The 23,133-nt window shown below is 56.7% G+C and overlaps 1 protein-coding gene across 2 annotated transcripts in view; it reads right to left on the bottom strand.

The window, feature by feature from the left end:
* Nucleotides 1-12,514: 12,514 nt before the first annotated feature.
* NUP93 (nucleoporin 93) overlaps nucleotides 12,515-23,133 on the bottom strand; it is an 85,441-nt gene continuing 74,822 nt past the window's right edge. For both annotated transcript variants that reach the window (XM_024551421.3, XM_024551422.4), the window contains 12 exons: nucleotides 22,536-22,701; nucleotides 22,202-22,295; nucleotides 21,255-21,446; nucleotides 20,543-20,669; nucleotides 20,382-20,454; nucleotides 20,060-20,104; nucleotides 18,454-18,570; nucleotides 17,651-17,769; nucleotides 16,776-16,893; nucleotides 16,423-16,506; nucleotides 14,933-15,061; nucleotides 12,515-12,793 (listed from right to left, as the gene is read on the bottom strand). In XM_024551421.3, coding sequence (XP_024407189.1) covers nucleotides 12,683-12,793; nucleotides 14,933-15,061; nucleotides 16,423-16,506; nucleotides 16,776-16,893; nucleotides 17,651-17,769; nucleotides 18,454-18,570; nucleotides 20,060-20,104; nucleotides 20,382-20,454; nucleotides 20,543-20,669; nucleotides 21,255-21,446; nucleotides 22,202-22,295; nucleotides 22,536-22,701 — 1,375 coding nt within the window. In that variant the 3' untranslated portion in view covers nucleotides 12,515-12,682. The remainder of the gene's footprint in view (nucleotides 12,794-14,932; nucleotides 15,062-16,422; nucleotides 16,507-16,775; nucleotides 16,894-17,650; nucleotides 17,770-18,453; nucleotides 18,571-20,059; nucleotides 20,105-20,381; nucleotides 20,455-20,542; nucleotides 20,670-21,254; nucleotides 21,447-22,201; nucleotides 22,296-22,535; nucleotides 22,702-23,133) is intronic.

The raw sequence follows: 23,133 nt of genomic DNA, 5'->3' as shown, positions 1-23,133 counted from the left end.
TGGGGGCCCCTCACCCCATTTCCTGATTCTTAGGACTGAGAACTGGGGCGCAAAGGAACTGAAAAGGCCCGGCGGTCAGGAAACTCCCTGGAGGGGAAACGCCTGCATGCAGGTGCCAGAATGTTGAGGACAGGGGGCCCAGCAGCAGCCTCTGAGTCTCAGGGCCACAGAGGCACCTAGGCATTCACTGTGCCCCTCCTGTACGCCAGGCACTGAAACTCACAACCTAGCCTGGCAGACAGACCACAGAGGAGGGGGCTGCCCAGGAGAGAGGCGAGGAGAGGGTTAGGCGTGGTTGGAAGGCGTTCTAGGGCATGGGGTCGGGGAACACTCGGTCAGTGCAAGGGAAGAGGTGGGTGGGGATGGGGGGAGGGAGGGAAGGGTGGGAGATGAGGCTGTAGAGGGTCCAATTGTTTCTTCATCCATACACATTTATTGAGTACCTACTGCATACCCTGACGCCCCGTGCTAGGCAACACGGGCATGGGGAACAAGACAAAGGCCCTGCCCTCCTGGAGCTCACATTCTAGTGGGAGAGACAGTAAATAAGCAATCATTATAACACACTCGGTGATACATGCTGCGAAGAAAACAAAGCCTTTTTTTTTCGGAGGGGCATTAGGTCCCTCTGAGGATGAGATATTTGGTATTAGTTCCCACAGGGAAAAGAAGCCACGTATCTGTGAGCAGGTGTGAGCACAGGGGTTCCAGACAGCAGGCAGAGCCTGTGCAAAGGCCCTGGGGTGGGAGGTTGGTGTGCTTGGGGCTTCAGGACAGCAAGGGAGCAGGTATGGCTGGAGCAGAGGGGCCAGGGACAGGGCCTCTGAGACCTGGAGGAGGACCATCTGAGCCGGGGTCAGAAGTTCCACGTTCTGTTATGCGATGGTCAGATTTCTACTTTTCAAAGATCCTTTTGGCCACTGTGTGGGGAATGGACTGAGGGAGGCAAGGGCAAGGCAAGGCCAGTGGGGCCAGGGCAGGTGCGTGGTGGTGGTGGTGTCAGACAGGGAGCGGGGGGGCAAGACGGTGAGGACTGCTGGGAGTTGAGGTACCGTCGGGAGGCAGAGCCTACAGAACCCACCCACTAGTGCGTGTGGGGCAAGGGCTCCAGAGCAGAGGGGAATAGAGGGACTCTGGGGGGGAGACAGCAGTCTTATTGGTGAGTGGGGAAAGCTGGGGAGAAGGGCCTTGAATGCCGGGGTAAGAAGCCTGGCCCTCGTCCTGGGTGGCAGAGAAAGCTGCTGGGGTCAGCAGTGGTGTGGTGAGCAGGGTGAGGCAGGGCCAGGGAGGGTGGGAGGGGCCGCAGCAGCAGTCAGCAGGGACAAAGCCCCAGCTAGAAGCCCTGGGCTCAGGTCTGAGCATCACTCAGCAACCACTGACACATGCTGATTCCCCGGCACCACATGGGAGGTTTGTGGCCCTGGGGTGCAGGAGGGCTGAGGGCCAGCATTAGCATTTTTGGAATGCTCCCTGGCTGGTCCTAAGGAGCATCCTGCTCGCTAAGAAGAACAATCTTTCCCACAGACTCGCCACCGCCGCCCCACCCCCAGGTCCGCGCCCGCCGGGTCCCACGGTCCCACGAGGCTCGCCTGGAGAGGATGGGTATGATGCAACCCTGGTGTCGTGAAATAGCCGGGTAAGAGGATGCGCTGCTCGTCGGCCTGATTCACAACACCAGCTGCAGCAACGATACCAGAACTCCGCCGGCTTCCTCCTCTGGGGGTGGCTTCGTGGCTTTTTGGAGACACTGACCAGCCTGGACAAACATCCTCCCCGACAGGTGGCGGCCCCGGATGGCCATAGCGGCGCCAGGGCACAGGGCTGTGAAGGATGGAGGCTGGGTCCCTGCCCACGGGGGGGCTCACAGGCTTGGTGGTGCCCGGAGAGAGGGGAGCAGACACAGAATCCTGAGCAGGGCAGTGGGGCAGAGCAAGAATGGAGGGGCGGGCCACTGGGAAGGTCTGGGGGACCAGAGGCTGGATTGTAACCGCTCCAGCAACCAGGACCAAGACCTGGGTTTATCCTGAGCCTTGCCAACCATGAGTTAATGTCGTTTCATTGTTAAAGGAAGAACTGTTTTTTTGGTTTTTGGTTTTTGTTTTAATTCTTCACGGTCAGACTTGCTTTTTTAAAAAGCCTATTTAGCCAACATTCACTCCAGAAGTAAATGTCGGTGTTAGTAAGGTACTGGACCCAGTCTGGCTGTTTTGGAGGATAGAGAGGACAAGGCATGATCACTATCCTCCAGGAGCATGTAGTTCATCAGAAGTGGTAAAGCCAACAGGTGCCTCGCCCCAAGGCGTAACGGCTCAAATCCCTGGCTAAAATGCTCCATGGGTTCAGAGAAGGGATAACTTCCTCCCACTGGGGCGATGGTAGAGCACGGTGTATGAAATAGCAGAGGTAGAATGAAGGCAAAAAGTAATAAGCTACCATTTAATGAGGGAAATGGCCAAATGTTAGCTTGGAGCTTCCTGGCAGCCAAGGCAAAAAGGAGAACTGTGATCAGTGGTCCCTCTCTGATAAAAGTGAGATTTCATTTTTATGCCCCCCTCTTACTCTTCTGATAAAGAAATCACCAACCCTTTACCTCTCCATCCAGGCTTAGCTGAGAAGATTTCTAACACAGGAGTGGCCTGAGTTTAGGCCGGCCACATCAACACGCCCTGAAGCGGTAATTCCAACAAAAATTCAGTCCTATAGTAACAGATACGACCTTCTGTTCTTCTGCTCTGAGGGCTCTGCCAGTGTGCTTGCTCTCCCAGAGACCAAGGAAGGAGCCAAGCCACGGACTCTCCTACCCCCAGCCTTTCCTTTCCATAAGACCAGTGCTCTAACCTGGAGCTAAGGAGCCTAGCATCGCATTTTCAATACACACCTTTAGCTTTTCTAACTTCACTGCAAACCTTTTGTTATCTTGAACGCAATAGGGGAAACATGAGCACTCTGCTTGATTCTGAATTCCCCGGCTGCCTTTCCGGTCAGAATACATGTTAACGTGCTCTGTGAGAGCCCGGAGCCGCGGACCAGCTCCTGCAGCGTGGGAGGGAGGGCTTAGAATCACCGGGCTGCTTTTCAAGGCTTAGCCGGCCCCACACCTCCCCCAAACCAGGCCCAGCCCTAGCCACAGGGAAGGAGTGGGAAGCACGGGAGGCAAAGGAGGCCTGGACCGGGCTCTGCACCACCTACCTGACTCCCTCAGGCCTGTCCCTCTGCGCTAGTTCCACCATCTGCCCAATGGAGAACTCCTCCCAGTCAGCGGGGTTTTTGAGGGTCAGGAGAGGCAACTTGTGAAAGGCAGTGTCTCAGAGGATATTAATAGTGCTCTACGAATATTATATAAACATATAAAACTATATACAGGTATATGAAAACATAGGCAAATATGTGAAGGATAATCTTGTTTGGTCCCAGCTCTTCAGCTACCAGAAAAGATGGGAGGAAACCAGCTCCTCCTTGACTGTTCAAGCCAACGCTTTCTGCTACGGCAGTTGCTAACATTTATTAGAAACGAGAGCTGGGGCATGGGGAGGGGGAGGCAGCAGGGGAAGAGCTGCCAGGGAGCAGAAAGCAGAAGCCCAGAGAGAGCCGGCCTGGCCCTGGGCAGCCATCAGAGCTCAGGCTCTTGACAGAAATAACCCTCCGGAGGGTCCTAGAAGCTCCGAGAACCTTTCCCATCTCACCTGGTTGCCTGATTAGCAGGCAGACACTCGGAATAAGCTGTGGACCTGCTTCCTACTCCAGAGCAGAATCCCAGAGGGTCTCCTGCTGGGGGCCACCCGGCACCCCAGGGTTCAGCTGCGAGATGGCATTTGCCTTTCAGGCTGCATTTGTGCTACAGTGGGGCGGGGGGCCGGACCCAAGGGGGGCCCCTCCTCCAGACAGGTTGCTCTGGCGAGGTGCAGGTCCCACAGGGCAGCAGCCCCACAGCAGGGAGTTTGAGGGGCTGCCTGTGGTGTGGAAGCTGGCTCCTTACGCCTGGGCAGCTCCGTGAGCAGCAGCCAGCCCTGAGCACCGAGCACGTGCCTGCGAGGGCCGGGGACCAGCCCTTCCAGGCACGTGTCTGCCCAACGGGGGACACAGGAAGGCTGGGGCAGCTGGCTGCAAGGACGGAACATCCCAGATGAGGGGCCAGAGGTCAGCCAGAGTTGTCAGATGTCATTCACTTGTGATTTCCTGGGAAGTGTGACACCGCCCCCATCCCAACATACACACAATGACGCTCTTCAGCTGATGCCACGTTTACTGGTTAACCACCACCACCAAAGACGTGCTGACCGACCGGCTTTGACCTTGGTGGGCACACAGTGGGCAAGCTGACCCAGTAGGCCTGGGTGTGGGCCTACTTCCCCCCAACCAGTCAGGGATTTGCTCTCCCTACTCAGTGCATCTCAGACATCCGATGGCTGAAAACCTGGGTCGAGGAGTGGGGCGGGGGTTCTGTATCTAGAAAGACCCAAGGCCGACCTCCCTCCCTGCTTCTGGGCAGGGCAAGGGGTCTTGACCCTGCTCTTGACCCAGGGCATGAAAGTCACCTGGCGAGCTTTTAAAAACGCCAGTTGGTGCCTGGGCCCCTCCCCAGGCCCTTTAAGTCAGAGGCTCAGGGGCAGCGGCTTGCAAACCAGCACTTCAGAGGAGCCCCCTGATGGTTCCGACGACGCAGAACCAGGGCTGCACGAGAGCGGGAGCGGGAGCGGGAAGCTAGAGGAAAGACACGTTGACTAAAGCTGTGAACAGCCAGACCCGGCTCTCCTTCCCCAAGGCTGTGCTGACGTCCAGTTCCTGAGAAATGACCATCCGGGTGGTAGGAGTTTCCTAAAGAGCTTACTTCACCTGGGTGGACACACGATTTCACAACGGCCACCCGCCCTCTATGCTGGTTCTCTGCCCAAGGCCAACAGGCGCCCTTGATCACTGGTTTGTACAGACCAGTGTGCCCCCCATTTGGACCACCCCTCCTCGCTCCACCTTATGGACCCCATCCCCTAGGAGCCCCCCACCTCCACGTACTCACCTCTTCAGCAAGATGGATCCCCTACAGTCAGGCCAGGAAGGGCTGCGGGTGAGGCCCTTGACCTCTGGCAGGTCTCCACGCGGCTCCAGGGCCCCTCAACTCACCTGAGTCCGGCTGTTTTCCCTGCTTCAAGGTCGTGGGCATGATTAACAGCTGCTTCACACCGCTGGGGCCGGGCCAAGGTCAGAGCTGAGCTCCCTGTATCTGGGGCTGGTGGGATGGCCACCCCCACACCAAGCCCCGCCCCCCCACCCCCACACCCCGCGCCCCCAGCCCTGATGTCTGCAGGTAGGAATCCTGGTCACTTGTGCAGGGCTCCCGTGTCCCCTGACACAGGAAACCCTGGCCCTTTCTGTCATTTCTTAAGGCTTCCTATTTTATTATGCGTTGTGCGTGCACCGGTGCACTCACACCTGCTTGCCCCTCTCCCCCAACCACACCTGCGCTGAGGAAAGCCGGGACTGCGCCCCAGCGTCAAAAAATCGGCCCACAGCTCTTAGCCCTGCGGCCTGCGGTGGGTGCTGAATGGTGAGGCTCTCAGGTCAGCCTGCGGAGACAGAGCCACTTGTAAGCAAGTCCCACCCAGTAAAATGTGGCTCCTAGAGGGCAGGGAGCTCGATTCATTCACCGCTGTGTTCTGGTGCCTAGGACAACGCCTGGCACAGGGCGGAGGCTCAGACATTTGTTAACTGCCTTCTCCACTTAGCAGTCACTGAAAGAACAGGACTCGCAAGTTGAACTTGACATGTCAATGTCTGTCCCCCAATAGCAAATTTTTAGCCTAACGACTTTAACCTTGTTTTGTCTCTTGGGGAAAAAGAGGTATCCCTGAGGTAGGGGTAACGGATTCCACCCTGCACCCACGTGACAGACACACTGTGAAGCACAGAAGCCAAGTGCTAGAGGATGTACCTGTAGCTCTAGAGGCCTGTTTAAGCCAGGCTAGGGGCAGGGTGGCCAAAGCGAGCCTTTACTGAGGGCTCCCGTGTGACGGGGAATAAGGAGGCGATTTCTAGAAATTCACTCATTCTTCCCAAGAGGCTTCTGGAAAGGAACCGGCACCCTGCCGCACTCCTGAGCAAACTGGTTGGGAGCGGACAAAGGACCTGCCCTCAGTCCCACGGTGACCAGACGGTGAAGAGGGGATTTTCACCCAACTTTCAGGCCTGCCCCAGGGGCTGTGACTGTCCCTGGAACAGGCCGGGCCCTGAAGCCTGGTGGCACTGCTGCCCGCTTATTCTACTGGGAATCTGTGATCAGAGAGCCAGCGGGGGTCTTCCTCCCCTGCCCTGCCCCCCTCAGTGCTGAGGTCCTTCCTTTCAGAATTGAGTTTTCAAGGAAGTCTCTGACTCCTTCTAAGGCCGTGTGCTCTCTAATGCAGATGGTCACTGCTGTCCGCCCCCAGAGGGTCCCAGAGAGCTCAGCCCAGGGACCCACCCTGAGGGCAGGAGGGCCGGCTGGGTCATGAAGGGGACAGCGCCTCCAGGCTGGTGTATTTGGTTGGGACTGAGGCATTTGCAGCAACGGAGGGAATTTCCAGCTGACCTCCCCGGAGATGACTTTCCCAGCAACAGCCAGCAGAAAGCTTCCCCAGGCTCTGAGGGCGGCAGAGGGCTCGCTGCCCACCATCTGTCCTCACACTTCTCTGTGGCTGTTGGCTTCCTAGGGCTTCTATGGAAACCTGGCCTTTCCTAGGGAACCGCTAAGGTTCCTCTCATGTTGGGGTGACCACCTGGTTGGCATTTTTAAAGGTTTTAACTAAGGCCTGGCTGGTGTGGCTCAGTGGATTGAGCTCCAGCCTGCGAACTGAAGGGTCACGGGTTCAGATCCCAGTCAGGGCACAGTCCTGGGTCGCGGGCCAGGTCCCCAGTTGGAGGCGTGCAAGAGGCAACCGACGGATGTCTCTCTCGTACATTGCTGTTTCTCTTCCTCTCTCTCTTTATCCCTCTCTCTAAAAGTAAATGAAATCTGCCCCAGAAGAGGCTGCTGAGTCCCCGAAGAGACTGTTAAAACCTACGACAGGGTGTGGAGGCACTTGTACGAGGCCCAGATTCCCAGGTGATTCACCCGGGAATGGCCTCCCTGGAGCCCCAGGGGCCCCAAAAGCCCAGGACTCCCCTGCAAAGGGAATGGGCTGGAACTCTTCCATGTAGCCCCCCTCAGCCACCAGGCAGCTGGAGCCATGTCCCTTCAGAGCATCTGATCAGGGCCAGGTCCCCCAGGTGGAGAGAGACAAACATCCCCTTCCTCCTCGGCCACCTGCATGTCCCCAGGCGGAATCCCATGCCCCGGACCATGAAAACGCCCTCCTGCTCAGAAACAGGCAGGTAACTGTCCCAGAGAGCAGGGGATGTGTCTGTCCTGTGATTAGGGCCCACGTCTCTCCCATCATGTGACCAAAACATAGTCCCCCAGTCCCACCTGCCCCTCCCCCAAGGCCAAGAACTGGCTCACAACCCCCATTTCAGTTTAAGGTGCTTTCCAATAAGCGTCCAAAATAAACGGCCGTGGATGGTCCACAGCTCCCAGCCCGACGTGTGCTGCATGCTGGCTTTCTCACCAAGGCGCCCCACTCGGTCGCCCCTCCAGCCAAACCCTGACCCTGCGCAGGCCGCCCCTGACCGGGCACTGAATTCCGAGGCTGGTGGGGGAGAGCAAGGCCCAGAGCTGGGCTGGGAGTCTGTACTTACAGAGACCTGTGGGGGCTTCGCAGGCCCGGGGCCCGGGCAGGCCTTAGCCTTCCTCGCAGGGAGTGGAGAAGGGGCCTGGCTCAGCGCCCCAGAGGCTGGGAAGAGGCACTTCTGCTGCCTTCGGAGGAGCCCCAGGCTGCGCTAAGGACATTCCCAGGAAAGGAGGCCCGAAAGAGGTTTCCGCTCCACTGACGGACTGAACAAAGGGGGCACATGGCACTTTGGGAGAACATTCCAGAAACGTACTGGCTACAGACAGGGGTGGTGGTGAAGGAACCATCCTAAACAGAGTAAACGCAGAAGTTACTGTACAGAAAGGAACAAGCAGGCCACATACACCGACACTCTCCCACCCTGCCCCTTCTCCCCATGGACACCACACAGTGACAAGGCAGAAAAGCAAAGACGAAAAGAAAATAATTGGTCAACTGAATAAAACAAAGAATTCTCCCCAGTGAATTTCTAGTGAAAGTTACTGATCAAGTGGGAAAAGGCTGTGCTTTGCCTGCTTCCTCTTTATAAAATGCACATTTGAAATCCCCGATCGAAAAATGCCAGCGGACCCCGGCAGCTGAAGGCAGCTGAAGGCAGCTGGGGCCCACAGTCCTCCCTCAATCCACCCCCTGGCACTTCTAAACCGGATTCCAGTGACAGTCCTCTCTCAAGTCACTTCGCATCGCGTGCTGTCACTCCCACGGCCCACAGACGCAGGAGCAGTGCGACAGTTAGGGTAATCCGATGTGGCTGCAGAGCTCTGAGCAGCCTGGGCCAAGCCTGGAGGGGCAGCCAGATACAACTGGGATGTACCCCTCCTGGGAACTTGCCGGCCCTTTACCTGGAATTCGCATGTACCTCCTGTCCTGTGCTTTCATTTGCTAACTCTGGCCCAGATGGAGGGGCCTCAGCCACAGGCCCGGGGGCCCTGAATGTCGCCTGAGCACCCGTCTAAGCTGGCTCTGCTGGGGCCCCCAAAGGGGCTCCGCATGTCTGTTTCTCCCCACAAATCCCCTCGGGATCACCGGCTCCCCTACTTCCGGCTCTGAGGCAAACTCCTTCCCCCACCCCCCACCCCAAGAAACAGGGCAACAGGGAGGACAGAGTAAGCCCTTGCAACCCTGGGCTTACGCTAGCCCTCTCTGCCACCTTTTAAAAATCTCTTTAAAGATCGAGTCTTTACTGTTCTTTACAGGAAATCACGATTCCCTGCAGACTGAGCAGCCGTTTAATCTAACCCCAGGACACACTCCTCCCCACCGTCCTTTCGTGCTGATTGCCTCTTAGGGACCCCCGTTCAAACAGCGTGAATCCAGGCACTGGGGGCGGAACAGAGGGTGTGGGGCAGCGGCTGGCGCAGGGGGCCAAAGCGAAGCATCTGCTCAAACATTTGCTGAGCACCCATCGTGGGCCAGATGCCCGGGACAGGGCACACAAAAGCAATTTCAAACATCAAGGTTAGGCCAGGAAGGAGAGGCCCCTCTCCCGGGCGGTGACTTAGCGCCATCAGTGTTTCCACAAAGAGGCCTGGAAGAGCGAGCCCACCTTCCCTGGACTCATGAATGACTTTGGGACGGGGACTTGATTACTTGGCTGCGGATGGCTGAATTGAACTTGGACTGACACACTAGTACACGGGGCTCGGCCAGCCAGGCCCTGGATGACCGCCAATCACAACAGATGCATAACCAGCAAGGAGAAGCGCGGGTCACTTGAAATTCTTTTCAAAATGTTTTAGTTGGTGGTTTTCAGGTTCTCCCATCAATCTTTGCAGTAAGAAACAAGCAGCAAGCAGACAGATTCCCTTTCGTCCCCTCCCCACCCCGTGCGGGGTGCTATGTGCTGTGAGACTGTCAGAGGCGGTGTGGGGGCCGCTGACTTCTGAATCCAGCCTAGAATGAAGAGTAGGGGGCACTTGGGACCCTGAAAACAGCCTGCCATTGCCGATTTCTTCCTGATACACCTGAGATGCAGGCCTTGTAAAGGCCACATTTTACTGATAAAAAACGGGCATCTTGGAGGATGCCATAAATTTCACATTTCCACAAGAAAGTGTATAGGGAACACCTCCTAGTGTGTGGGATGTGGGGCTCAGTCAGGCTCCACAGCCGGCTGAGGCCGAGTCCCGTCCGTGCGGGGCCCGCCAGCACCAGCCTGGGGTTCGAGTCGGCACTCAGCGGGCCTGCGTCACTTCCTGATATGCAGGTGAGGGCTCGGACACCTAATGGAGAAACAAGGGCTCCGCCATCCACCTAAGGCAGTAGGACACTTGGCACATCTACATGTAACTGCTGAATTTAGTATTAAGTGTTTGATCAGGAGGTTACTCAAATAGAGCAGGCACAGGGGGGAAATGCAAAAAGCGAATCAGCAAATGCTGGCTACTATGGGAAGAGGCCCAGAGTACTGTTTAAAGAGACGTAAGCCCTAGAAGTGATGACTCAAAGGAATAACCGCCGTGGAGGCTACACGGCCGCTGAAGTCTCCAATTAGACTGCACATTCTTGGGGGGCAGGGCAGGGCCCGCATCCGGGCCCAGGGTGAACAGGCGCCCCCTGCTCTTTGAACGACAAAAGCAAAGGATTCCCTCTGAAAGAGCTCCCTCGTGTTCCCTTCAATGTTTGGCAGTCAGAGTTGTTTCGTTAAAAAAACAACAACAAAGGAACAGATTCCTTGAAATGAAATTTCAAGGCCTCTGCAAGGGACCCAGATGGAGCCAGTGAGCTCACGGCGAGCCGCTCTGAGGCCGGCTCGAACCGCAGCTCCAAGTGCCCTGATTCCATGGACAGACTGGACCCTCCCCAGTGAAAGAGGAAAGACCCTCAGCGCCACTTCCTCCGTCTCTCTGGGTAAAAGGGAAACTCATGGCCAATGTGGAGGGGCAAGATTTAGTTTCCCAAACAGGTGCGCTGAGGATGACCTGTCACAGGACCCTGACCCTGAGCACCGTGGGTACACAGGAACCTGCCGAGGGCATGGCCTTGCACGCTCAGGTGTCTCTCCTGCATCTCTGGACCCAGCAGGCTGTGCTTGACCACGGAGCCAGCCGCTAGGCCAAGCACCGGGACTTGCTCTGTGAGCCTGGCCCTTCTGGCATGCACTGCTGTCTTATTCCCTTACAAGTGTCCCCTCTCTGGGCAAGTCCTCAAATGCCAGCCAGGCTTTCCTCTCAGCTCCACAGCTCCCTCGCCAGGGCAGCTCAAGGGGTGGTGGCTTTCCTCTCCCTGCTGATTTTATGTCTTGTCTGCAGTCAAAGGGCAGAGGACCTCATCCCCTGGCAGAACGCCCGTGCGGTCCTCCTGGTTGGAGCTGGCTGAACTGCGGGATGCAAGGAAAGGCAAACGCCCAATAAATCCTGCCGGTCAGAAAGAGGAGCAAGAAGGTGAGCCAGGGGGCATTCTTTCGTTTATGGCATCGTTATATTTCTATCTACAAGACCTAATACTTAAAAAACAAACAAACAAAAAACCACTGTCACACTTTAGGAAAAGCCCAGAGCACGGTTTTCTTTTTTGTCAGAGCGCTATTAAAACAAACCATCTGATGGGCTTACGTTGGTCAGTACGTACAAACAGGGCACGACGGGCCCGATCAAGTCCCCTGTGGGGCTCACCTTTCGAGACTTTCTTAGCCAAGCCCAGCTGAAGGTGAGCGCTGCAGGGCGATGGGACGGGAGGACGAAGGCAGAGCAGCCCCTGCTGACCCCGAGGCTCATGCTTGATGGGACAGACGGAATCCAACAGATGAGCAGCAGATGGTCCCGTTGTCTATACGTTTCCCAAAAGGAAAGCTAACCATTATTTTAACCACCAGAGGGTGGCAAGGGTCACTGTGCCCTGTGACAAGACGGAGGTTTCTTCTCAGGAGCAAAGAGCACCTCTGGAGATTCCGGGGAGCTTGACAAGCTCCCCAGAGAGCCTGCCTCTGGCACAGTCCAGGAAACCAGCAGCGCCGACCACCCCCGATCCCTCACTGCCCTTCCAGGGACAGCCCTCATCCTCACTTCTGCTCCAGGCCAGGCCTGGCCTGAGGGACTGGCGGAGAGAGACAGAGCCGATGACGAGGGGCGGCCTCTGCTCCAGGACCGCACAGGTGCACCCACGGCCAGTGCCCAGTGGTGCCCGCCGCTCAGAGTGTGACTCACGAACTTGCCCAGCCAGCCACTGGGCTTCACGGCCCAAGCAGAGGTGCTGGCGGCCAGAGAAGGGAAGGAGGGGCTTCCAAGTCCTCTGGAGAGGGGGGTGCACAAGGCCTGTGGTCGCCTCTCACTGGGCAGCTCCGGGGGGCAATCGGGGAGGCTGCCCTTCTCAGGCCCCAGCAGGGACACCTGCGACGTCTGTTTGTAAGGCTGCCTGTTTCTAAGCCCACGTTTCCCTCTCCAATGGGACCGCAAGAGAGCAGCAAACTACGTAATCCTGGAATCAGAGCAAACGGTCTGGCGGGTGGGCTTGGACCACCGGACCTCAAGCACACCTGAGAGAAGAGAGGGGACGTGAGGTGCTGGACATCCACACACTGACCGCAGCTCACCCAAAGCCCAGGCCGGCTTTCACATCCAAATGAAAATGTGACCAACCGTGACCCTGCTATAGAAAACAGCGTATCTAAATAAAAGTAACTGCCAAAGCCTCCGTTTCCTGGCTCGTGTTGGGTGAATGTTTTAATCGGTTAAGGTCAACTTCAACCACATCACAGACACCTAGGTAAGCCTGTCATTCTCTGGCCCAAGCACTGCTGAAGACATTTCCTCCCACACAAATAAAAATTTAAACAAAATTTCAAAGGAAAAAAAGAAAAGAAAAAATGTGTAAAGAAATACAAATCAAAGAAATTTATTGGTGCTGACAAAAATACATAATACAAAAAACAAAACAAAACACAACACAACAGAAACGGAACCGGAACTGGAACCAGAACCCCCCGTCCCAGCAGGCCCTGCACCCGAGGACTGACGGCGCGCCGTCCCGGGAGCCCCTCAGAGCCCTTAATTCATGAGGACCTCCATCTGCACCAGCCTGGCGTTGGTGTCCCCGGACGTCCGGTAGGGGATCATCCCCGCAAAGGTGATCAGGGCTCGGGCTTGACTTCGGAGTTGCTGAGGAAGAGGGAGAGAAGAGAGCCCGTTAACTTCCCCCCTGGGGGCACTGTGCCAGGAACAGCCACCAGGTCTCCCACTCTGCCCCTCGGTGCCAGGGGCCGTCTGCTGCGGGTGGACAGCATTCGTGCCCCTCCGGCTCAGTGCAGGGCTAGCAAAGCCCCTCTACTGAGCAGAAGACAGATGGGCCTGCCAGGCACGCTGCCTCCCCCGACACGGGACCAGCTTCTGACATGGCCCTGGGCTTCAGGCCGCCTGCCCCACGAGTCTAGGCCTAGCCCTCCTGGCTGGGTTCTGTCCACCTGCCTCCCAGGGGGTCCGCAACACCGGAGAGGACGGCTACAACCGAGGGCGGCCCCAGGCCAGCTCGCGCTCCTCTCCGGCTTCTTCCCTGCTCCTTCCTTCCTGACCTAAGGGCTTGGCCCTCGTTTCCCAGGCAACAAAATTATGGAATACCTGGGTTGTTCCAGAGGGAAAAAGATTTTAACTCAGATGTTTACAGAAACGTTAAGACAATCTTCACTCTGATTTCTAACTGATAAACTGATTAAGGAGTACAGAAACTTTGGAGAACCGCTTCGTGTGGCCCTAAACTGAGGTTTGTGGGATGCTTATACCTGCAAGAAAAGGAACCACATCTGAAAGAGAAAGGCAGAGTCTACAAACACCTTTTTGACTGTAACTGGACTTCTAAGGACCACTCAAGAAGAAAACAAAAGCGAGCGCTTTCTAACTGACAGGTAAAATAAATCGGCAAGTGTATGTCCTAACTACTGTCCAAAGCAAAAGAAATTTTTACTTTATGATAAGAATGCCCATCAAATTTCCTTTCAAAGTGCTCCTTGCTGGCAGCACCACGCATGAACCAGGAGGCCACTTCCTGGGCAGGCAGCTGACACATGTGAAAACCCACAGGGTGTGAGTTCAGCTGGTCTCCAAACAGCTCCCAGTAGGGGGGGACGACGAGCCTGCCAGGCCACAGGCTCCACTCTCTGGGGGCCTCTGCTGACCTGTGAGTGGCGCCCAGAGGACCAGAACTGCCCACTGCCTCAATACTGCAACCTGGCAGCACGGCCTGGGCTCCCTCCCACGCAAACGCAGACCAGACCGCTGCCCAGGCCGCAGCACAGCACGCCCGCCGCTGGCACACCTCCTGACGTTATTTCCGATGCCAGCAGCTGCCGCAGGTACACACACGGCTGGGCCCACCATGTCCGTGCGCCAGCCCGAGCACTGCTGCCTATGAGGCTAAAGGTGAAAGCTGTCACCGTCGCTCACTGGGCGGGCGTGTCAATGACAGTGCCTGCGGGGGTCACAGCGAACGGTGCCCACAGGCATCCTTGCAGGAGGAAGATAGGATTTTTGAAGACCTGGTTTCTAGACTGCCAAAATCAGGTACGGCTGTTAAAAGCCATACTGAGAGTCTCATCCAACGGAAGTGGAAAAGTTGAGGGAAAGGTCAAGGTAAAACACTCACAGGGTTAACAGTTTAACTGGGTGGAACACCTCTGCCCTCGTGTCAAATCAACTGGGCGGTGCCCACTGTGTGAGGCCCCAGAGTCTGTGGACCTGGACGCTGGCTGACTGGCTAATGCTGGGGCCCCGCAGGCAGCGAGGGCAGTGGCCCGGTGCCAGACAGGTGGGGCGCCCAGACCCGGCTCCTTCCCTGCCACCTGAGGGGCCCACAGAAGCCAGCTGCTTCCCGACTCCAGGCCTCAAAATGGGGATGGCAGTGGCTGCCCCTGGGGTCCTGTGGGGCTCAGCTGGGAGCAGAGACAAGGGTTTGCACCGAATTACAGGTGCTGACAAAAGCAAACACAGGTCTGTTGGAAGCGCTGGGCTGAGACTCGCGAAATACCCTTGTATTTTAAAACGAGCGGTAAATTCTCGCGGGGTCACTGTGGGTTAGCGTTCTGTTTGACTTTGTAAAAGGTGACACTGGCGGACTTGGCGCGCCTGTTTCTGTTCTGTTTGGAGCCCGAGAAGAATGGCGATCCCAGGCCTGCATGATCCCTGCCTGGGATCCCGACCCAGGGTCCGCCCGGCCGCCCAGCCCCGAGCACTGGCCTCTCGAGGAGCAGCGGGCAGCGACCAGAAAGGCGGCGCTCAGCGCGGGTCTGGCCCACACTGGGATCTTACAGAGTCGCGGTCCTCGATGACGCGCTGGGGCCTGGACGCTGAGGAGGGACTCGTCCCCTTGAGCCTCTTAAACTGCGTGAACAGGATGTTCATGGTGGCCAGGAGCACTTCCGAGAGGTTGTGCCTGATCTGCACAGAGAGAGACGTGGAAGTTAGGGAGGAGCCAACGCAGGGCCCAGGACAGCCCTGGTCCCACCACCCACCCACAGCTGTGGGGGGGGGGGGGGGAGCTTCAGCCACGAAGAGCAGGTGACGGCAGAAACGTCAAGCCTGAGAGCAAAGCCCAGGCAGCGCTGCTCAGGAGGTTGGGTGGGCTGCGCTCCTGCTGCCTTGTTTACGCTGTTCCTCCTCGGCAGGGGGCACGCCCAAAGCAGGCTGACCACCTGTGTGTGACCAGTGCTGGCAGGGTGATTATCGAGCACAGTGCGGATCTGAATGTCCGCACTGAAGGTGGGGACACTCCTGTCTCAGACCCACCAGACTGTCTCTCCTGGACCCTCAGAGCCCTGGCAGCGCCCTTGGGAGTGCCTACAGGGGCAGGCGCTGGTGTACCTGCGCCATGAATGACGTTTCCAGAGAACAGGAAACAACAAAAGAACAAGTGGCTGGGGTGGATGACAGCAGGTATGGGGGGGAGCGGGGAGGGGCAAGACCTTCTCAACTGCGTGGACCACGGCAGGCCACTGCCCCACCACACATGCGGAAGCTGGCCTTCCTTCCTCCTCTACAATAGAAACATGGTTTTATAAAAGGTACTGGCTACTGAGGAGGAGTTTTAAACTGACACGCTGTTAGTGACACATCTGGTTGGCCCCGCGTGTCTGTGGTTCTAAAGAAGACCAGTCCTGCCCCAGCTACACATGGAATGGCCAGGAGAGGTGGGGCCACAGCCCAGATGAGGGAAACCAGAGCTCCTGGGTGCAGGGCCTGGGCGCGAAGGTTTCTTAAACTCTCCTAAGGCTTCCAGTGTGCAGCTCAGTGCCCTTAGCTATATGGTGGCAACAGGCTAGAAACTCGGCAGGGACAGTGGCCCTGGGGTCCAAAGCTGGCAACTGGTCCACGGCCAGCGCACCTGCTTCTCCAGACAAAACGGTTCAGAGAGGGAAAGGGAAGTGAACCGTGACACATGTTCTGTTCACTGAATGGAACTTAAAGATCACAGTTAGGCACCAAAACATCCTCTAGAACCAGTGGATAACGAAGCATTAAAACCAGAGCTCGCAGGATCAGCCACAGACCTGCTTCCCTCAAGAACATGTCTGATCACTAGGTGACCCCCTTTTCTGAGTCAGGAATTCGGACGACGACCTGACAAGGACGCGGACACGCACCGGAGCACCGGCCTGGGTATGCGAGACTGAACTCAGCTTGGCAAACTCAGTCTGGACGGCCACTGCACCGGGGCTCTCGGAGTGACTAGCTACGGTAAAACCAATGCTTTCGGCAGAAGAGGGAGAAGGATCCCATAGCTCAGGGAGCAAAGGACCTACTTCGTCACTGAAATTCCTGAAGGCGGCCACTCTCTCTTCCACACTTTCCTGATTCAGGGGCACCAGCTTCAAGCGGTCAATGATCTGTTTAGGAGACAAACCCAGCGGCCGTGACCCAGCGTCACAGCCATTCCATCGCCGTGCACATACAGCCAGCATCGGACCCGCTCGTGACGGGCTTCTTGACAGAGAACCGAGGCTCTGATGCCAACCTGCTGACCGACTTAACTCCTACATGCAACAGGCACCCTGGCACCGCTTCCTGTGTCCCACGCACTCCCAGGTGCCGCTGTGGGTTTCTGAGGGCACGTGTTCGTCTGCACTGCACGGGATGCACCCCTCCTGACACTCACGTCGAAGGCTCTGTCCACATGGCCGCTGTGGTATTCATCGAAAAAGGTAATCAGGTCCAACAGCAGGTAGAACGTGGAGTCCACACACTTATTGGCACTGATGCCCTGGGCCCTGTACCTGAAAGACCAGAGACAGGGAAGGGGTCAGGGGCAGGTAACGCATTTCTGTGCAACCTGGACTTTAGGGTAGCGTTTGGAAAACGTCAGAGCCTCTTGAACTCTCTACGTGGGGTGAATTAAGGAGCAAGAATAGTGCTTCTTTTTGAAATGGCTGTGCTTTTGACAGTGGACTTGACACGAATCCCCCTACAAATGTTCTGTACGAAGCAATGTTTTTCAGCCTCAGCCACCATCCCTGGGGATGGTTTGCTAAGTGGAAACGTCTCATTTGCCAAAGAATGGTCTTCTGTGCTGCCTCAGGAAAGCACCCCCAGCCCCGTTTTCCCCGGGTCACTTCGTTAGGAGCATGTGGAGGGCACAAAAAGGAACGCCTGTGGCCTCAGCCCGGGAGCCACACTGAGTCAAGTGTGACAACTCTGTTGCTCTCAGGAGGAAGCTGGATTCTGAAAGGCTGGCTACCCCCTCTAGGAACTCCCTGCCCAGCCGTCCCCAGCTTTGCTCCCAAATGCCTTTGAGAGGGCAGGTAACGGAACAGAGGTGAAGGCAACGCCTACAATCAAACCTGATGAGCAGGACGAAAATGCTGAGATACCCTTCCCTACCCTCCTTTTCGGGAAAACATTTGAAGTCTGCTGGTAGCGAGTGTTGGCTACGGTGCAGGGAAACAGGAGCTCTGGGGGTGCGGGGGGGTCACCGGTGAGGCTGAAGACGCATGGGGGTGGCCCCTGGCGGCCCGGCCCTGGCGCCAGCCTTACCGCTCCGCGATGGAGAGGGCCATGCCCTTCAGCCTCTCCTTGTTGGACTGCGGGGCGCTGATCTGGGGCACGACGGGGCTCAGCAGTTTGTTCATCAGCTCCAGCACCTTGTCCGCATTCTGTCAGTAGTTCGCGTTCAGGAAGGAAGCGCACGGTCAAGAGAAGGAAAGACTAAACCGCCGAACACAAGAGGGGAGTTTCTGGGGTGACAGACAGAACTGTCCTGTATCTTGACCTGGAATACTCTTCAAGCAGACACTGAATATCTGCACAGCTGACCTCGATCAAAACATTTTTAAATTTTAAAAAGTGAATTAGCCTCTTTTTGTTCCCTCTCCTCAGCTGACGAAAGGAGAGAATGTCATCTCTCTCAGGCCACACAACGCTCAGCGTCATCGTGCGTTCTCGTGCAGAAACACTCGTTCCGGCTCTCGCGGGGCGCCTCGGCTGTCCTCCTGTTCCCTGCCACGCCCTGCTCCTCCGGTGCGGCTGCGGCTGCCCGGACGCACCGCGGCACTTTCACCAGCAGCCTCGCCATCGCAATGTGGCGGGCGCTTACTCTGCTGCCCAGGGAGACGACAGCTCAGCGCCCACAGGGCACACTTACAACACGCCGCTCATGTTGGGCCGGGAATAAAGCTGCAGGTGGGAAGTCCACCCTGACTGGACTGCTGGCTGCCTGCACACCAGGGAAAGGGCCTCGCAGGGGGAGCGGTATGGCCACGGCCCCTCCCCAAACATGTGTGCATTTCACACCAGGTGACAGATGGATTAGGTGCGGAAGGCGGAAGGGCACGCTTTACCTTGGCAAGGTCGTACAGCTTTGCTGCTTCCTCGAACAGTCCTTTATTCTCAGCCACAGAAGCAACTTTGTTGATAATAGGCTTTGTGTCACTAGTAAACTTATCTATGACTCCAGGCTGACGAGACAAATTATGGAGGGAAAGAGGGAGGGAGGGAGGGAGGGGGAGAGAGAGAGAGAGAGAGAGAGAGAGAGAGAGAGAGAGAGAGAGAGAGAGAGAGAGAGAGAGAGAGAGAGAGAGATGGGTCCACAGAGCTGTTATTTTAAAGGCAGAGGAGCAACTGGGGTCTGAAAACTACTTTAACTGAAATGCTTGCCCAGGGCAATGCACACATTTCACCGGCTGGCTCTGGCTTATCTAACGTACGGCAGGGGCCGAGGGAACCACACCTGCAGGGGGACGGCAGCACAGACGGGTCAGCAGTAAGACGCTGCGCCTTCTAACTTTCCAGAACGACCCAAGTGCGGGTGAAATCAATGGCTTTAACTTTGCTGATGAGCGGGCACCAGGGAGGAAACATCAAAAAACTCAAAAAAATGCCTGAGAGATTCTGCATTTGCTTTCTAAGACAGGTGGCAAAAGAAACTGAGTGCTCAAAATATACATGACAAGTGGTGTCGGGATATTTTTTTAAAAAATCACCACCATCACTCAACACCAACCAAATGGCCGGGAGAGCTTGAGGGGGCCTCAGGAATCCCGGAAGGGCTGGGGCGGCAGGTCAGGGACCTGCACCGGCCGCCCTGGAAGCAGCACAGATCGGCGAAGGGCAGGGGCTCTGGGCTCCAGAGGGACTGGGTTCACATTCCAGCTCCCCTTCTTACTCGCTGCATGACCTTAGGGGAAACAATTAACCTCTCGTCTCACTTCCTCACTTGGAAAACACAGATAACAAGGTAATAATAACACAGATAATGAAACACAGGTAACAAGGACTCCAACCTTCCCGAGTCCTCGTGGCAATTAGACAGAAGATGCCTGCAATGCATCCGGCACAGTGCCCGGCGACTGTCACTGCTTAATGGACACGGACGCCGTCTCATCAGCACGCCCACCGGCCTCACTTGCAGGCGGGACGGCACGAGCAGTGTGAGCTCACACTGAGGCCACCATTCGGACACGGGAGGAAAGTGGGGGCACGAGCAGTGTGCTCGAGTGGGGTGGGCCGCCAGCGGGCACGCGGGTCTCAGGGGGCCGCTGCATCTCGGGGGTTGGGGCGAAGGTCCGAGCCCTCAGAGACTGCCCTCTGAGACAGGTCCGGCACATTTCTAACTCCCCACCTGGGAGGGTAGGTGCACTAATCAGTTTCCTTTCTTGTGTGTTTCCAGATACGTAGCTTTCCTAGCTCCCAAAATGACAGTGAACAGAGTACTTTGAATAAAAAAGCTGCCTAATCACCTATTTACATATTTTAAAGAGAAACAGAAATGTGTGTAAGATCAAGGTCACCACGTGGGGCCTGTAATTCATTCTTAGTTTCTGAAACGAAGCAACTTCATTCGCATTTGCAAGTTTGGCACCTTGAACCCTAAAGCCTATCTGCAATCTCTGACAGTTACAAACCCCAGCTGCAAACGAACCCTTGCCCAGGCTGTGTTTAACCCACCTTCCTGCTCCCGTCACTCTCCAGCTTCCCAAGAATCATGTCGAACTGCGGAGACAAAAGAAGTTTCCTCAATTCACTGCACAAGACACACACATGCCCACAATTCTTTGGGGACGAAAGGGGAAGAAAGTAGGGGAGGCGAGGAAAGTCTCACGTTAACTGGGAAACAGTAAGTCATTGTCAGAAACCAAAGAAGACTCTAAAGCTCCCCTGGGTCACAGCCACCCTAACTGCACCGAGGGGACCCTACAGGGTCCCGCTGGCCGAGAACATGCACACTGACAATCACGTGTGGGGGGGACAGACAAGGAGACCGACATACCTCTCGACTTTCTATCACGAGCTCGCTCACGCAGCGCAAAAACATGTTTTCTCCTTGACTATCTTTCTCGTCCCTGTAGGGAGGGGACAAAAGCAACGTGCCTTCTGGGGTGGACTCAAGGGCAAAACCAGCTGAAGTAAAGGGTCAAAAGTGAGTCTTACCTGAGGAAGTAAAAGTACTGGAGGGCCTCCCTCGGGTCCGTGGACTCAAACTTCCGGGTGTAGAGCATGAGGAGCCGCACGAAGTTCAGCCGCCGCATGCAGGGCGGGTCACCAGGCTCGTGGCTGACTGCACCGTGGGGGACAGAGCTGGTCACCACCACACTGCTCCTCTGGCCCAGGTGGCCAGGAGCTGTGGGAGCCGAGTCCAGAGACCCAGCAGCACCTGTCCTGTGGCCCAGCCAATGTCGGGCAGCTCTGGAGCCCCTTCGCCACCCTGTCCTCAGCTTCTTTCCAGGCACAGAGTGGGGACAGCGGCCTTCTGCAGTAAATTACCAGCACGCTGGTCTTTGAATGAGAAGACGGAGACCACAGACCATTTGGGGTGTGCGCTGGGTGACTGTCACACTAACTGTCAAGGAAGCTGCCGCCACTCCCCCGTCTGCCTCCACCACCCCACACAGACCTGCCCACGAGGTGACTGGGTGGAACGCCCGGTCACAGCCCGAGTGGGAGCCAGGCTCATGACTCCAGGATGCTTCTCCTGCAGCCTTCTCCAGGCAGCCTGGCTGCCCGGCCACAGAATGAGAGCCTTGCAAGGCACCGTCATCCTGGCGGGTGCCGTCCGCCCCGGTCCTTGTGGGCTGCAGGGATGTGCGTGCCGCCACCTGATGGGGTATGCGTTATGGTGACACTGCTGCCCACAAATACTCACGGAGCTGAGCACTCTGTCCGGAGGATTTTAAAAGCAGCTTCAGCTCGAAGAGCACCAGGGCCACGTGGACAGCGTGGCAGCGCAGCCGCTCCATGCGGAAGAGAAAGGCGATGGCCGCCTCGAACTGCGCCGTCAGGAACAGCACTTGGAAGTAGAGGAAGGGCTGCTGGTTCACCGTGAAGTGGGACTCGCCTGGGGGAGGAAATGGAGCCCGTCAGAGGGGCTCAGCCCACGGGCGGCCAGGCCCCAGGCAGAGCCCTGTGTGCCTGAAGGACGCGCTGGGCGGGACGCAGGCCTAGACACAGAGGACTGCCACAGGAACCCCACCTGGTTCTGTGACCTTCTCTAGACCTTATAACACGGCTGGCAAGGAGGGGTCCCGCTGTAAAACCCAAACTACTTGCATTAGGTGGGAGAGAAACGGAGTTCAGGACCTTAAAACGGAACATGAAGGGGGCTGCTGATCTCCTTTATGCTGACAAAGTCACTCCCTAAGGAGAGGAACGAAGATGTCAAAGATGCTTCCATTCACTGAGATTCGCAGACAGCTGAACTCAGCAACTGCTGACCGCTGCGTAGTTGGAATCTTTTCCTCCCAGAGTTCTTAAACAATAAGGGGTGGGGGGAGCTATTTCTCCCTCATCTGTGCTGAGAGTCTGTGTGCGATTTACGAGGAAGCAATAGGCAGGCCCTCTTACTGTCTCTCCCTGAGCAAATGCCGACCAGAGCAGTTCAAAGAAAGCAGCTTCCTGGGGGTGACCAGAGTCACACGCACTGCTCAAGGCCACGTGGCCTCTACGCAGATCTGTCACGCTGTGCTGTGTTTTGAAGACCCACAGGGTTCTGAAGGGCAGACAGTGTTCAGAGGTGGAGGATTTTCCCAGAGGAAGGGTGAGCAGTGACCTCAGGTGAACGAGGGGAAGGCGGTCATGTTGAGGGTTTCTTACCGTAGTCTTCCAACAACTGCTTCTGGAACTGCGAGAGAGTGAGCCTGTCTTGTGGGGAGCTGGTGCTGTCGTCATCGAAACACACTTGGTTCAACTACACCCCCGAGAGAGACACGTGCATGGGTACCAAGCCTGTCCTGAGCCAGGCGTGCAGCCGTGCTAATGGCTGCGCCTGCTGGGTGGGTCACACGATAAACAATGGGGCCCGGAGACAGGAAACCCGCTCGCCCGGTGGCCTCCCTGACACCGTAAATTAAGCAGGTACAATCTGTGGGCAGAATGCGAGCAGAGGGAGGGGACGAAAGCCCTGCAGGGGCAAGAACGCAGCGCCTGCCTTTAGCCACAGGTAGTCCTCGGTTTTGTCAGCCACTTCGCTCTGGTTGTCAGTGACATCGCATCTGCCAATGACGCAGTACACGGCCCGCTTGTAGGGGTCCGTGTTGTTCCTGAGGGCCCTGCGGTAATGCAGCCGCAGCTTGTTCTCTGTAGCTGGGGACAATCTACGACACAAGGGAACGGGCAGATACTAGATTCACTATAGGTCCTCAGGACATCTGAAAGCACCGGGTCAACCAGAGTCAGAGCCTTCCTCCCCCGAGGGTAACAGACGCCGTCCTGCCTGCACCCCCTCGGTACCCCACTTTAATCTGATGGCGCCCACTGGCACCTGCTCTGCCTGCCAGCTTCCTCAAGCAGAGGCCTTTGGGGCGGGTCTGTCTTAGCCTCCCTCTGGGTTCCCCACTCCCTTATCCACATGGGAGCATGTCCCAAATAAACGCCTGCCCCGGGGTCTCCCTCTGGGGCAAACTCAAGGACGTCAACCCTACTTTACGCTGATACAAAGCAGCCAAGGGTACACAACTCAAGATTACAGCATTAGCATTATTATTAACATCGCCAAGCAAATTACCCCGACGTGCTTGTCACAGGTG

The sequence above is a fragment of the Desmodus rotundus genome, chromosome 12, assembly GCF_022682495.2.
Source record: "Desmodus rotundus isolate HL8 chromosome 12, HLdesRot8A.1, whole genome shotgun sequence".
Classification (NCBI taxonomy): domain Eukaryota; kingdom Metazoa; phylum Chordata; class Mammalia; order Chiroptera; family Phyllostomidae; genus Desmodus; species Desmodus rotundus.
The sequence above is the reverse complement of the archived record's forward strand: the minus strand, read 5'-3'. Positions and strand labels throughout refer to the sequence as shown.